The sequence below is a fragment of the Mustela lutreola genome, chromosome 7, assembly GCF_030435805.1.
Source record: "Mustela lutreola isolate mMusLut2 chromosome 7, mMusLut2.pri, whole genome shotgun sequence".
Taxonomy (NCBI): Eukaryota; Metazoa; Chordata; class Mammalia; order Carnivora; family Mustelidae; genus Mustela; species Mustela lutreola.
The window spans coordinates 58,453,577-58,470,557 of NC_081296.1; the positions used below are offsets into that span (position 1 = coordinate 58,453,577).

Genomic DNA, 16,981 nt, shown 5'->3' on the forward strand with positions numbered 1-16,981 from the left:
AAATTAAAATGCATTTTGTATACATACTTTAGGCAAAATAAACTAGTAAGAGAAATTCAGTTTAACAAAGAGAGAAAGAAAATTGCCAAGACCATTCCAAAGTGAATGTTTGGATTGAATGTGTATGAACATGTATGTCTGTTTACATTAAGTTATATATATTATATAGTAACTACTATACCATTATACTAATATGATATTACAATGTCATTATATTATATAGATAAATTACACATAAAATATGATAAAATTATAATAATTATAATGTAATATAAATCTTACATTATAAGGTAGCAATACTATAATTATATGATAAAATTTTATTTAAAGTATAAATTTATGTAGAATAAAACTATATACATGATTTTTGTTGTAATCCACAACTATTTCTCTGTAATATAACACAATACAAATTATATTAATAAAACATCAGAATGAAATCTTTACACAGAATCCTATTAAAGAAAGGATATCCCCTGAATGAGTAAGAACACGTAGGTCCAAGGAAAGCTGGAATTCAGTGAGAAGTCATGTGTTGGTTACCCAGTTTCTTCATAGTGGTTTTCATCTTTTTATTTCTCATTGTGTAGATAAGGGGTGTGGTTCAAGAGTGAAGTAAAAGTGGGACGCCTGGGTGGCTCAGTTGGTTAAGCAGCTGCCTTTGGCTCAGCGTCCTGGGATCGAGTCCCACATCGGGCGGGCTCCTTGCTCCGCAGGGAGCCTACTTCTCCCTCTGCCTCTGCCTTCCACTCTGTCTGCCTGTGCTCACTCTCACTCTCTCTCTCTGACAAATAAATAAATAAAAATCTTTATTAAAAAAAAAAAGAGTGAAGTAAAAGTGGTATAAAACACAGACAGGAGCTTGTCCACAGAGAACTGACTGAAAGGCCACATGTAAATGAAAATGCAGAGCCCAAAGAAGAGTGTCACTACCATGATTGTGCAAAACAAGTAGAGAGTGCTTTGTATACACCACCAGTAGCACGCTGTTAGACAGTGATGAGGATAACAGTGTAAGAGACCAAGAGGAACACAAAACAGTTCATGGACAGCAACCCACTGTCTGATATCATATGTATACCTAAGATATAGCTGTCTATGCAGGCAAGCTTGATCACGAGAGGAAGGTCACGGAAGAAGCTGTCCACTTCTTTGGGGCCATGGTAAGGTAAATTCACAGTAAAGGCTACTTGACTGATGGAGTGCACAAATCCAATGACCCATGAAACCAACACCAGCCCCATGCAAGTCTGCTGGCTCATCATGGTCATGTAATGCAAAGTTTTGCATATCTGTCATAGGCCATGGAAATCAGAAGTACTATGTCAGGCCCACTGACAAAGTGCAAGAAGAATTGAGCCATACATCCTCCAAAGGAGATGAGCTTTTGATCACTAAGAAAGTCCCTGATCATGTTGGGGGTGGCAAATGAGGCTAGCCGTATATCTAAGAAAGATAGATTTTCCAGCAGGAAGTGTATAGGAGAGGAATGCAAGTGGGAGTCAGAAATTACAGTGACCACAATGATGAGGTTACCCAGCACAGTGACCACATAGATCCCAGAGAAAAATATAAAGAAAAAATTCTGGAGGTATTGTGAAGTGCAGAGTCCATAAAACACAAATACTGACACAAGGAATAATTCTGCAGCTCCATTATCTCAAGTTTCAGATTGTGTCCTGAGTCTATATAAAGAAAAGAGGTGGACATGAAAGGGCCTGTCAACTGCCAGGCACATGAAAGTGATCACCTAAATTTCATCTGAATATAATTTTAATTTGTAAAGCATATATAAAATACAATACAAAAATGATTAAAGCCAAGCCCAGCAAAAGTTTGCTTGTGTCCCATGTTAAGGCTGCTTAAAATCTTGCTTTTTAAAATTTTTTACTATCCACTTTATTAAGATAAAATGTACCTACCTACCAAAATTCACTGATTTTGTTTTTCATTTAAAACAAAAGAAGTTTATTATCTTAAGTCCTGATTGTCAGAAGCCCAAAATAGTCTCATCAACTACCAAGGTGTCAGTAGGCCTGATTTTTATTTATTTATTTATTTATTTATCCCATAAAAACTTCAGGAAAGAATATGTTTTCTTGTCTTTTTCAGCTTCTAAAAGCCACCTTCATATCGTGGCCTCTTTACTACATCTCTAAAGCCAGCAATATCATATATTTCTGGCCTTTTATTTTTTTTCATAGCTGAAATTTTATTATAATTTTTTTATTTTTTATAAACATATATTTTTATCCCCAGAGGTACAGGTCTGTGAATCACCAGGTTTACACACTTCACAGCACTCACCAAAGCACATACCCTCCCCAATGTCCACAATCTCACCCCCGTCTCCCAATCCCCCTCCCCCCAGCAACCCTCAGTTTGTTTTGTGAGATTAAGAGTCACTTATGGTTTGTCTCCCTCCCAATTCCATCTTGTTTCATTGATTCTTCTTCTACCCACTTAAGCCCCCATGTTGCATCACCACTTCCTCATATCAGGGAGATCATATGATAGTTGTCTTTCTCTGCTTGACTTATTTTGCTAAGCATGATATGCTCTAGTTCCATCCATGTTGTTGCAAATGGCAAGATTTCATTTCTTTTGATGGCTGCATAGTATTCCATTGTGTATATATACCCCATCTTCTTGATCCATTCATCTGTTGATGGACATCATCTGTTGATGGTTCTTTTTTTTTTTTTTTTAAATAGGATGTTAAGAATAGGTTTCATTGAGAAGGTGACTTTTGACCAAAGACTTAAAGGTTCTTGATGGTTCTTTCCGTAGTTTGGTTATTGTGGACATTGCTGCTATAAACATTCGGGTGCACGTGCCCCTTTGGATCACTACCTTTGTATCTTTAGGGTAAATACCCAGTAGTGCAATTGCTGGGTCATAGGGCAGTTCTATTTTCAACATTTTGAGGAACCTCCATGCTGTTTTCCAGAGTGGCTGCACCAGCTTGCATTCCCACCAACAGTGGAGGAGGGTTCCCCTTTCTCCACATCCTCGCCAGCATCTGTCATTTCCTGACTTGTTGATTTTAGCCATTCTGACTGGTGCGAGGTGATATCTCATTGTGGTTTTGATTTGTATTTCCCTGATGCCGAGTGATATGGAGCACTTTTTCATGTGTCTGTTCGCCATCTGGATGTCTTCTTTGCAGAAATGTCTGTTCATGTCCTCTGCCCATTTCTTGATTGGATTATTTGTTCTTTGGGTGTTGGGTTTGCTAAGTTCTTTATAGATTTTGGACACTAGTCCTTTATCTGATATGTTGTTTGCAAATATCTTCTCCCATTCTGTCAGCTGTCTTTTGGTTTTGTTCACTGTTTCCTTTGCTGTGCAAAAGCTTTTGATCTTGATGAAATCCCAATAGTTCATTTTTGCCCTTGCTTCCCTTGCCTTTGGCGATGTTCCTAGGAAGATGTTGCGGCTGAGGTCGAAGAGGTTGCTGCCTGTGTTCTCCTCAAGGATTTTGATGGATTCCTTTCTCACATTGAGGGTCCTCCATCCATTTGGAGTCTATTTTTGTGTGTGGTGTAAGGAAATGGTCCAATTTCATTTTTCTGCATGTGGCTGTCCAATTTTCCCAACACCATTTATTGAAGAGGCTGTCTTTTTTCCATTGGACATTCTTTCCTGCTTTGTCGAAGATTAGTTGACCATCCAGTTCTTCACTTTGGATTCAGTTTTTCTTTCTGTTCCTCAGATTGGAGAAACTCAATCAACTTTCCCCAAGTTCACTAGTATTTCTTCTGACAACCAAAACTGCAGTCGAGCCCCCCTAAAGAATGTTTCATTTCTGTTATTGTACTTCTTTTTTCATAATTTATGCTTTTTATTTTTTCCATCTCTTTATTGATGATACTCCCTATTATTCTTCTGCTTCAATAGCCTTCACACATACAATGTAGGTATGATTTTGGGCTACAATCAAGCCTATCTTCTTATTGCTGATCTTATTTTCCAAAGATGCTTAAAATCAAAATCTTCCATTGTACTGCACTGTGACTATGTCTCCCCCTGTCAGGATTTACAGTACAGATGCCAGACAAATGAGTGAAGAAGCCATCCTGTAAATGAGTTTTCCAACTCCAAGGTGAGCTCAACTCTAAAATAAGCTGTTCCTTTGTGGCTCAGACATGAACTGCTCAGCTGAGTCCTTCCCCAATCACAGACCGAAACTTGAAGGAGAATGAAATGTCTACCGAACCAGGACATTTTGGGAAACTGTCTGACACACACACATCAACCTGGAACACACACCTCCAGTCCTTCTTCTAGAGTCCCATGTGGTTATCTCAAATAGGCTTCCATGTATTTAAAGTTTCCACGTTTCCTTCTACTCTTCTCTTTGTATATTAACTATCCCAGAGAAACATTCTTAATATGACTCTTTGACAACTTTTACTATTTTTCCTATCATGAACTTCCTTCTCAAAAATCTTTAGGATCGATGTCCTTGCCTTCAACTCTCTATCCCAGCTTATATAAAAAATAGTATTCTTATGCCAAATCTGCCACTGCTTTCAGTCCTGAAGTACACCAACACTTATTCATGCGGTTGCTACTGCTGCTTTCCATAAACTCACTTTTGCTAACTCAACTGTTCCATGAGGGTTCCTAGTTGTCCATGTGGGTGCATGCTTTGGTGATCTGATCTCTGTGGGTTACCTTCTCATATTCTTGCTCACACCAGAAATGGGATCCCACATTCCTTTATTTATTAAAAAGATAAAAATAAAAACTAACGACATCCGTTAAATTGTAGTATCAGTTTGCATGTCTTTATCTAGAAATGCCTAAATAATTATACTTGAAAAATCAGGGAGCACCTTATCCATTGCACCTCATTACTGAGCATGATAACTAGTATAACCCAGGAGCTCATTAAATGTTACTTGAAATGACAATTATTATGATGGAATCTCTGCTACTGGCACTAAGAGAAGATAATGCTAAAATTACTATTAAGAAAGGAATTCTATATATGTGCAGAAGAAATAACTTTCATAATAATGCCTGTATGAATAATATGTTAAGTTGTACAGGTAGCAAAAAAAAAAAAATAAAGAAGGTTGAGACATCTGATATCATTATATAAATTGGGAATCTGCATTTCTATTGGGAATCTTGCAACTATATTAGCTAGCAAAGTACAATTTTTGCTCTAACACCTCTATTCTATTTCCTTTTTTCTTTGTCATTCTAATCTCATGCCGCTATTGTACTCTGAAATGTACTGATCATTTCACTGTCACACCATTTGAAAATGAAGACATAATGGATCCCTTTTAATTCTTTTAGATATTCATCTAATGATTTACTAACTCATTAATGGATTAAGATGTATCTGCCCTGAGACTGTGCAATGATCTGTTGAGAATAAGACAAATGAGATACCACTGCAAGCCTCAAGAAGTACTTTGCTAGTAGCATTGACAAAAAAAAAAAAAAAAATGAATGCAATAAAAACTTGAACTAGGAATGACAGTGGCACATAGCAGGGTCAACGGGTAAATAATCTAGAGGACTCAGGTTTAAGCAAAAACATCACTGAGGACATATAACACCTCAGAACTATTTTTTACTACTTTGTATGAAATTTAACATTAACTATAGAGTATATTAGTGTTAGATTGGTGGGGAATTGAGAGGGTTAAAATTCTTATACAGAGGAGCTTTCGTTGTGTGACTGATAACACATCACTCAATAATAGAGAACACATCAATCAATTAAATAATAGTATTTAATTAATTTTCTCTCATTAACACTATATGGTTCCAGTACTTCCTTTATGGATTTGCATTCATTTGTCACATAATGAGAACATTTATTTTATTTATTCACTTATTCAACATTTAATTCCTACTATGTGAAAAACTTTTCTAGGCATTATGATTGAGTGGTGTTTTAGTTTTGGATGATTTCAAACAGTCTCAAGACAGGTTATTTTTGCTCTATCATATTGCATATCTGTGCCAAGTTTCCCTGAAAGTTCATATTCAAGAGAGTAAAGCAAAAGTTTTTACTAATTAAAATGAACCTCAAAACCCAAGGGAAAATAGCAAGTGGGCTGCCTTAATGATCTCTGTGATCTTTGAAAATTGCTTAACCTCTCTGTGTCTCATCTTCAGTGTGCCAGATGCTTAGTCTAGGGTTTGGGGACACAGGCAAGTTCCCTACCTTGACCATGATCACTGAGGTAGCTGCTTGAGGGGATTTTCTGTCAGAGTAGAGAGCACAGAGGGGCTGAAAGGATGGCCCTGGGAGACAGAGCTCTTAGAGAAGGAAATAGCTCACTGCAGCTGCTGGGGGTGCATGGCCAGAGAGGCATTCTCCCCCAAATTAGTGGAGACAGGTAACAGTGCAGGCATCTAGCCTAGTCTTCCCCTCTGTTTTGGGCCTCTTCCACATGCAACCACTGGCCTCTCCCCTCTAGGCATAGCCAGAAGCCTTTCCAGGAAGGGCTGCTCCAGAAGGCTATCCCCTCAAGATCCCCAAAGAGACAATTTACACTCTCTGCAGGGGCTGGCCAGTGACTGAAATGGCACTAGTACCTGAGTGGGGTCTGTGAGGCAGGAAACAATGGAGGTGTGTTGAGCCTCATAGACAGGTCAATCCACACTGGCCACACTTTGTACCATTGGCCCTCACAGGGACAGGTGCCACTTTCTAAGCACCCATGTGTGGGAGAGACAAATGGCTTGGCATTTGTGTATGTATGTATTTAATTTCACTTAATAATGCCAAATTCCTCTGCAACCTGGTTTACTCTCTCACTAATACAGCACAAGGAGCCCTATATTGCCACGTTCTTCTCACCAATTTGCATCATCAAAAAATTCTAATTTTCTATTAATTTCATGGTGAAAATGTGTATTGTACATTTAATTTTTTCTCATAGGAGAAGTTAGTTCTGTGTTTGTATTAGTTTTCTAGGACTACCATAATAAATTACCACAGGCATTATGGTTAAAATGACAAATTTATTCTTTCACATTTCTGTAGGCAGAAGTGTAAAATCAACACTAATGCAATATGATCTCATCAAGATCCTTACCCTAATTACATCTGCCAATACCCTATTTCCAAGGTCACATTCTTAATTTTCAGGTAGACATGAGTTTGAAAGGACAGTATTCTATATACGCAAAGTGAGGACAGATACTTGGTTCCTGGACTATTGAGAAATCATAGCAGAGTTATCATTTTACTAATTGCATTGTTAACTTTATCCACATGGTTTTTTCCCTTAATTATGGCTTATGCACCTCTTAATCTCATGCATGATTAGCCATTAGCTTTGTCTTTTTTATCTCTCTTCTCTATTTACTCACTGATTATAGAAACATAATGAGGACTAGTCAGTAACATTTGTCTTGACATATCTGATCATGCCAGATCTCGAATAGTGCCTCATTGTTCAGAAGAATGCTTACCTCCATATTGCTTCAAGCACACTCTCTTCACCACCTGCCCATCCCTTACAAGTTTTCAAGAAACCCATTACCCTCCTTTCATGTATATAAGCTGTCTCTAGGCTCAACTGGGCATGTTGGCTTTGGAAATCCCCTCCCTTTTCAATGGACTGCCCTTCTGATAATAAAGCTGTCTTTCCTTCAAAATTGAGATGGCAGACATTGCCTGACTATGTCTTAGGTGCACAGACAAGTTTGAGTTCCTGAACAAATTTGGTGAGCCAGCCAGGAGGTTTGTGCCTCAGGAGAGAATTATTGGGGAGAATTTCCCCAATATGGCAAAGGGAACGAGCATCAAAATTCAGGAGGGTCAGAGAACGCCCCTCAAAATCAATAAGAATAGGCCCACACCCCGTCACCTAATAGTAAAATTTACAAGTCTCAATGACAAAGAGAAAATCCTGAAAGCAGCCCGGGAAAAGAAGTCTGTAACGTACAATGGTAAAAATATTAGATTGGCAGCTGACTTATCCACAGAGACCTGGCAGGCCAGAAAGAGCTGGCATGATATTTTCAGAGCACTAAACGAGAAAAACATGCAGCCAAGAATACTATATCCAGCTAGGCTATCATTGAAAATAGAAGGAGAGATTAAAAGCTTCCAGGACAAACAACAACTGAAAGAATTTGCAAATACCAAACCAGCTCTACAGGAAATATTGAAAGGGGTCCTCTAAGCAAAGAGAGAGCCTACAAGTGGTAGATCAGAAAGGAACAGAGACCATATACAGTAACAGTCACCTTACAGGCAATACAATGGCACTAAATTCATATCTCTCAATAGTTACCCTGAATGTGAATGGGCTAAATGCCCCTGTCAAAAGACACAGGGTATCAGAATGGATAAAAAAACAAAACCCATCTATATGTTGCCTCCAAGAAACACATTTTAAGCCCGAAGACACCTCCAGATTTAAAGTGAAGGGGTGGAAAAGAATTTACCATGCTAATGGACATCAGAAGAAAGCAGGAGTGGCAATCCTTATATCAGATCAATTAGATTTTAAGCCAAAGACTATAATAAGAGATGAGGAAGGACACTATATCATACTCAAAGGGTCTGTCCAACAGGGAGGCAAGTCTTGGCCACAAGGGTGACTTCATGGGAATTTTCCACAGGATCTTGGATCACCAGTGAATCCAAGAGAATTCCCTTGGCTTCCCTCCAGACCGGCACTGGCCTCTTCTCAAGACCAAGTTTTAAGTGAAGGAATGACACCTTCCATGAGCTCTGGGAGAACTTCTGTTGTTGAAGGGTGAGTTTTAGAGCACACAATCAGCAACTGTATCTCCTCTCTTAGGAATCTTTCCTAAGAAAACCTTTAAAGAAGGGCCCTCACATATTACAAGATTAAACAGTCATAAAACCATCCTGAGTTTCTTTTGTTGATGGATCATTTGCTTAGGTTTTTTTCCTACAGCGCTCATATTGCTAGTCTTGTCTGTCTTGTTTGTCTGTCTTACCTGCATTATGGGAAACATCAGTTCAATCTAGAATGTAGCACTTTGTGCTGCATTACACAGATCTGGCCTTGTTTTAGTTACACTTCTATGAACAAAAAGAAAGGAATGATATTCTTTTAGCTCAGCCACAATAAAACTGGAACAGTTTTTTGCAAAGTAGCAATACTTCCCCAGAAACAATTCAAAGTCCTAAACCTCTCTGGGAACAACTTACCAAAATCATTCTCCATGCCTAAGACTGAAAAAAGAAAAGGGAAGAGAAAAGAAGCCTTTTAAAATCATAAACAGCTAGAAAAACACCCTTCTCAAAATCTAGCCCAAAGGGCACCTGGGTAGCTCAGTCAGTTAAGGATCTGACTCTCGTATCAGGTCAGGTCTTGATTTCTGGGATGTGAGTTCAATCTCTGCAATTGGGGTCCATGCCCAGTGTGGAACCTACTTAAAAAAAAATCTAGCTCACGATTTCCATAAGGTTATTGGTCAAGGAAAAATACAAATCTTTACTGTACAGTCTTTTGTTTGTGTCTGGTAATATGGCATTATCGACCTCTGGATGGTATTACTAATGTTAGTGATGAAAGAGCCCTATTTAGTTCAAGACAAGCACTTACAAGAATGGGGCATCCTACCATGCAAAGATAGAAACTAATTCAAATGCTTCTCTGGTTCATATAATCTGGAATAATCTCTGTTAAATTAAAGCTTGAGTTTGTTGGTTTAATGAAAATGGACATGTCTTTTGGAGTTATAGCTTTTATGAGTCTTGTTTGAAACATTACTCTTTCTCTACTGTTTGCTCTTCCAGATTTAAGACAACTCTATCCTAAGAGATCTATGACTTACAGAGATTTGATAAAATATGCCTTTGTGAACAAATTCACTTTTTCTCCCTACCTGAACCCTCCAGAAATCAGAAACTCAGAGTTGGTATTCCTTCTTTTCTGACAATTATAGTTATTTCCATAAGTTCAAGAACATCTGTTCTTATAACAAAACATCATTGGAAACATTGGTTATTTTATGAAGGCTTTGACTAGAATGCCATATTTGGGAGGGGGCATGCATAAACTCACATATGACCAGACAGCTTTAATGAACTAAGGTTGACTTTATAGTGCCAGTGAGCCCCTTAGAAATATAAGCCTGGTGTCTTGCTTATGGAGTTCTCAGGAGCCTTACTGGGAGAGTAGAGAATGTTTCATGCTGGTAAGTGCAGGAACCTCAGGATATCTGGGGGAATTGAGAAGAGAGGAAATAATCCAAAGCTACAGGTACTGCAGACAAATCAAATGGCATGTATTTGACTTGGCTTTGGGTCTCAAAAGACTATTAAAATTTCAATCTGATATTCCTTATGAATAGATCTAGCAAGGCAGGTTTAAAAGAGCCTGTGTGGCTGATCACGATTCTTGTTGGGCTTATGTAAATAGTTAAGCCAAGTTTGTTAAAACTGGATTTATTTTGCAAACATACTAGTCTCAATCTGACTACCTTCAATAAAAATGAGGGTAAATTTAGATAGAAAAAAATATATTTCAATAGCACACATTTCTGAATGTTAAATTTTAATTCTGATTGTCTTCACATGTTTGTTCTTCACCTAAACAACTGACTAGATCATAAATTCTCCTGGTTTGTTCGAGTATCTGTCTATGACTCTCCCAACAAAGGTTTCCTATTTTTTCCCCATTCTTTTAACTTGAACAAACCTGGGATTCATATACTAGCTCCAAACAATCCTGCCAGGCCAGAGGCATCAGAGCAACCAGACAAGGGGCCAACCTGTGACCCCAATCATAATATAAATTCAGAAGGATAAATAAATAAATAAATAAATAAATAAATAAATAAATGCAGAAGGACTTCCCAGACTCCAAAAGTATCAAGAATCTATCCTGGTAGGAATAAAAACAGGAGTTTTTAAGATTCAACTAGTTAATCAGATATCTCAAAAAGACCCCTCATCTTTTCTTGAACAACTCTATCAGGCACACCATCAATATGCTGACATTGATCCTGATGCACCTGAAAACTTAAAAGTGATAAATATGACTTGTATTAGCAAAGTGTTCCAGATATTCAAAGGAAATTACATAAAATAGAGATAGCTTTAGTGATGGCTACTTGGGCATTGGTAGGGAATGGTTTTAAGGTTTCTAATAAATGGGACGAAGTCCAGAAAACAGAGAGAAAAAAAAAAGAAATAAAAATAAGACACCATACTACTCTGCTTGCTTCTGTGACCTCAGGAAAATCTCCCCGAGAAACAGTAACATTCAAAAGCAAGGTCCAAGCCCTGTGCCCAGTTACTCCAGAATATTGTTGAGGGCAGTTTTCCCACTTCCACTCTCCGGGCTATTGCTCTTCACCCCTTATTAGCAGGAAGCAGCTAGAACAGTCATTATTTCTATTCCCTATGATTGAGGAATTATAAAATAAGAATGGGGATTTGAGGCAGGTGCCAGGTTCCTGGACCTGTTTTGAAAGCATAAGCAGAACTATAGTTGTATTAGTTGTATTATTAACTTGGCTCCATGTTCTGTTTTGTTCCCTACTTATTGTGGTTTATGCACCTCTTAACATCATGCACAATCAATCATCAGCTTTGCCATTTTTACTGTTACTCTCTGTTTACCCACTAATTGTAGAAACCCATGGAGGGCTGGACAGTAGTATTTGTCTTGACATATTTGATCATACCAGATCCTAATATTTCCACATTGTCCAGAAGAATGCTTACCTCCAGACTGTGTCAAGGACACCACACACAGTTTTCAAGAAACATTACCTTCCTCTCATGTGTATAAGCTGTGCCTAGGACCAACAGAGGAAGGCAGCTTTGAGAATGATTCCCTGCCTTCTTCTTGGGCTAATGTCTCATGATAAAGCTTTCTGTGCTTCAAAACCAGTGTCTCAGAAATTGGCTTACAGTACATTGGGAGCAAGGTCAAATATAAGTTTGGTAAAGACTATACCTCTATTTAGACTTCTACAGAGAGAAATATAAACCAGTTACTATTTGTATTTACCTTTTTTTCAATCAACACTATTTGTAAATTTCATCCTCTTTATTATATATAGTCATTTTTAAAACCCAAATTCCTTTGAGTGACTCTTAGAGTTGAAAGTTTCTATATCGCTTTTCTTTGACTCAAGTATATAAGAGCAATAAATTAGCCTTTGCATTATTTGTCTGTGGAGTCAGTTTCCCAGCCCTCAGTTATATTTTTAAAAAATTTATGGATTTGGAGAAGAGGTGATTACAAATGGTTTTCCAGAATTTGGTTAATACTGTTAGAGGCAGCACAGAATTATAAAGAGATGCATGGCTTCTAAAAACAGACTAGTTGGAATCTGTTCTTTCCCTTCTAGCTGTGGAACGTTAAGCAAGTTATCAAAGCCTTCTGCTTCCATTCCCTCATACAGAGAATGGGGATAGAAGTAGCACCTCACTTTTAAGACTGAGAAACTCAAAGACTTCCCTAGACAGCCTAATTATTAACTTAATTAATTTCCCCAATACTATCTTTTAGATAAAGATGGAAGAATGGCTTTTGGCCACTCTCTTTAGTAGCCTCAAACAAGTCCTACTTTCCTATCTGACCAATTATGATCTAAGTAAAATCATTTGGCAGCATATTCTTTTTTTTTAAATTTTTAATTTTTTGTTTTTTATAAACATATAATTTTATCCCCAGGGGCAGCATATTCTAAGCAAAGGGTTCAGTCTTTCAAACTGAAATGATGAGAAGATATATTTTTAGTTCCTCCTGAAATTTGGAGGGATCATCCATTCTTTTAGGGATGTTAAAAACTTAGTTTTATAAATTTATGGCAGGCAATAGATTTAAAAATCATGAAAATGATTTTTAACATACAGACAGTTTATAGTTACTGGTCTGCTTTGCCTTTTTCAGAACACTCTAACTCCTAATGGTGACTTAATGAGTTGTGACGTCCACTGGAATTCTGGACTTAGCTGATGGCTATTTTTGGTAATGGTGAGATGGTAATCAGCTCCACTACCTCTTTGGAAGGTATAGGCTGCATACTGATTGCCTATTGGGGGACTGCAAAGACTCCAGACCATTCTTTTTTTTTTTTTTTTTTTAAAACAAATGGAGATTTTTATTGGTATAAATTTTTGCTAACATAAATTCTGTCATTTGAAAATAACAAAGAAACTTAAAAACATGTGACCTTTTACTTCCCCTTTTTAAAAAATTATTTTTATAAAAATATAATGTATTATTTGTTTCAGGAGTACAGGTCTGTGAATCATCAGGCTTACACATTTCACAGCACTCACCATAGCACATACCCTTCCCAATGTCCATAACCCCACCACCCTATCCCTAGCCCATCCAGCAACCCTCAGTTTGTTTTGTGAAATTAGGAATCTCCTATGGTTTGTCTTCCTCCCGATCCCATCTTGTTTTATTTTTTCCTTCCCTACCCACCCCCCACAACCCCCACCCTGCCTCTCAAATTCCTCATTCTTACAAAATCCTCCTTCCTATTCTGGGTTTTTGCTAAAGCTAAAAAGCGAAACCTAAGAGATTATGGGCACTAGGTGGCAGGCAAGCTTCCTATAAACTTCCAGTTTTTACTTAGTTTTAACACCAAAATTTAGATTCCTTTTCTTAGATTTCTTCTACAGCTAAAAAGGATTTACCTCTACTCTTTGGAAATGTTCAATATAGCTCCAATGAAATTAAAAAAATTTTCCATGTCAAATAAACTAAGTGTTATTCATAGTTATCATCCCAAATATGTGTCATTTTTATAAAAATATGTAAAATATTCATTATATTGTGTAAGTATATTAAAGGTAGTAATTCTTACTGGAAAACAGATGTGTCAGCAATTTTATGAGATATATCTATTTTATTCTTTGGCAACCAGGAAAAAATTCGGAGACAGTATTAACTCCTAGACATGTGATAAGCTAAAATATGAAGTAAAATGTTGAAAAATTATAGGAGAACATAGATTATCATAGTTGAAACATTATATGCTAAGCCCAAGAAAATCAGCGAAAAATTTCAATGACTTAGTGTTCAGGTCAGTGGCTAATTTCAAAGAAATATACATATAACTCTACTTTTCCTTTATTCCAGAAATAGCAACAAACAAATAAACAAACAAAAACCCAAATAAAATAAAACCACATACAACTAAAAAAATGAACTCAAAAACTTAAAAAAGAATTGTAAGTTTAAGGTAGTTTCTGTATATAATGAAGAAAGTTATAAAATGTTACTGGGGGACATAAAAGGTCTATATTAAGTTCAGAATATGAACCATGTTCTAGGATTAAAAAGACCAATACTGTTAATATTTCTCCATAAATCAATATATAAGATTAAATGAAATTATAATTACTTAGAATTCACATCATTTGATAAAATCATTCCAGCTAATATCAATAAATAACTGATCTGGTTTCAAGATAGTCTGAGGAAGAATAGCAATGAGGGCACTTATATAATAGATATTAAAATGTAAAATAGATTTTTAATAATGAAAACAACTTGCTATTGAATGAATCCCAAAGGCATCATGCTGACTGAATAAACCATGCTCAAAAGGCTACTCACTATTTGATTCAACTTATATGACAGTTATTAAAAGGCAAATCAGGGACCAAAAAAAAAAAAAAACCAAAAAAACAAAAACCCAGATCCCTTTTATCAGAGCTGGAACATGAGACAGAAGAATGGACCACAAAGGGGCAGAGGGAAATTCGAGGGTTGATGAAATTCTCCTATATTCTCATTGTTATGGTTACATGACTATGCATTTGTCACGATTCACAGCATTGTACACTAAAGAGAATGATTGTTTTTTCTATTTGTAAACTGTATTTTAAAAAATGAAAAAGAAAGTTTGATTCTGGTACTAAGAATTGAAGATAGACTTTTCAGGAGTACCAGTCACCCCTTCTTTCCTATAGGCTCTGAGTCAATTTATCAGTGAACTCAAAAAAAGGCAGAGACAAATATTGGTGTTATTACTGATAAAGGTGTACTGGACTTGCAACCACGTAATATAGTACTGTCCATGACACAACATGATTGCAAATTTAGTGCACTCTCCCCATCAATGGGCTGTAAACTTCCTGAAATCAAGGATGTATCTTCTGGCTCATTGTAGGCTCACAAAATATGTGAAGCATGGTTGGAGGCACTGTATCTGGGGCAACTAAGTGACTAAAATGAATACACATTAACTAGGGATTACCTACTAAATGTACTTTTTTAGCACCAGTTAATCAGACACTTAGCTAAACGGCCTATGTGAGAAGTCATCTTTGTACATTTTCTACTGATAGATTCCCAATAACAGCTACAATTATAGTAGCACCAGTAATAACTACAAGCATAATAGAAGTAGTAATAATAATTGTAAAAATTAAAAACATTCCAAAATAATAAAAGAAACATATAAAGAAATTTCTGTAGATAATTAAGTAGATAAAGAGAATTTATTCATTTTTTTGAAATTTGCATGAAAAGAAGCAGTGAAGAGAGGATTTAAATGCATGTCTTCCAGACTCTACATGTCATGTGTTTAATCACTAAAAGTGACAAAAAAAGGGGTTTTCTCTTTAACAGTTACACCTACTGGTTCCTTTTATAGAACATGAAATAGCTTCAAAGTTCATTCCTTAAAATGTCCACACAAGAAATTATTTCTTCAGAAGCATCATCTACAAAGTGTGTTTCACATTTATATGTCGTGTCCTTATCTTCTTTATGGCTGCTTTTACTTCTTGATTCCTTAATGTATAAATAATAGGATTTAAGAGAGGTGTGAAAATTGTATAAAACACAGAGAGAATTTTATCGACAGAGTATCTGCTGAAGGGCCATACATAGATAAAGACACATGGGGCAAAGAAGAGAGTGACAACTGTGATGTGTGCTGACAGAGTGGAGAAGGCCTTGGCTGAACTACCGGCAGCACGGTGCCTGACTGAGTATATGATGATCCCATAGGAGACAAGCAAGAGGAGAAAGCAGACCAGGGACAGGAGGCCACTATCAGCAATAACCAGCAGTTGTAGCAGATAGGTGTCCTTGCAGGCAAGTTTGATCACAAGGGGAAGGTCACAGAAAAAGCTGTCCACCACATTGGGACCACAGAAGGGCAAATTTAGCATGAAAGCCATCTGACTAGATGAATGCACAAATCCAACTGTATAGGAGGATAACAGCAGCCAAACAAGCACTCGTGGGCTCATGATGGTCAGGTAATGGAGGGGTTTGCATATGGCCACGTACCTGTCTATTGCCATGGCTACAAGCAACATCATCTCACTCCCCCCTAAGAGGTGCATGAAGAACATCTGAGAGTAACATCCCCACCAAGAGATGGTCTTCTGTTTTCGGAGGAAATCCACAATCATCTTAGGGGTAGCAAAAGAAGCTAGGATCATATCAATACAAGAGAGATTGATAAGCAGAAAATACATTGGTGTGTGAAGGCGTGAGTCAAAGATCACAGTGACCAAGATGAGGAGGTTTCCTAACACAATACCTGCATAGACCACAGAGAATCCTAGGAAGAATAGAATCTGAAGATTCTGTGATTTAGAAAGTCCCAACAAAATGAACTCGGACACCACTGAATGGTTTGCCCTTTCCATGTTGTCAACTTTATCCCATCATAATCAAAGTGAGTGAGAATTGTGAGCAGAAAAGTTGTGGTTACAGAAAGTAGGGTTCATGTTGGTATCTAATTTTGACACTTAAACTGGGTACCTGAACTTAAAGCACCTCCCACTTTTGAGAGTCAGTGATTCTGAAATGGCCCAGAGAAGTGTACCCAAAAAGCAAGGAGAATTCATAATATATATTTCTGAAAGACAAAAATAAAAACAACACATGAAATCATCATTGTATTGTGGACTTGGAATCTGAAGACCTCAGTACAACACCTAGCTGAGGTACTCATTGGGGGAAACATAGGACAAGTATCTCCTTTCCAGGGTTAAGTTTCCTCCTCAGTAAAATGAAATAAAAAC

At 37.1% G+C, this 16,981-nt stretch overlaps 1 protein-coding gene and 1 pseudogene across 1 annotated transcript; both read right to left on the reverse strand.

Annotated features, from left to right (window-relative positions):
• Window positions 1–517: 517 nt before the first annotated feature.
• Window positions 518–9,182, reverse strand: LOC131837130 (olfactory receptor 4K14-like; annotated as a pseudogene).
• A 6,482-nt stretch (window positions 9,183–15,664) lies between these two features.
• On the reverse strand, window positions 15,665–16,609 carry LOC131837131 (olfactory receptor 4K13). Its single transcript, XM_059183390.1, has one exon. The coding sequence runs from the start codon at window positions 16,601–16,603 to the stop codon at window positions 15,665–15,667; it is 939 nt and encodes a 312-aa protein (XP_059039373.1). The 5' UTR covers window positions 16,604–16,609.
• Between the last annotated feature and the right edge of the window lie 372 nt (window positions 16,610–16,981).

What these genes read in the sequence shown, in the direction of transcription:
- LOC131837131 (XM_059183390.1), bottom strand. Translation starts at nt 16,603, where the DNA reads ATGGAAAGGGCAAACCATTCAGTGGTGTCCGAGTTCATTTTGTTGGGA.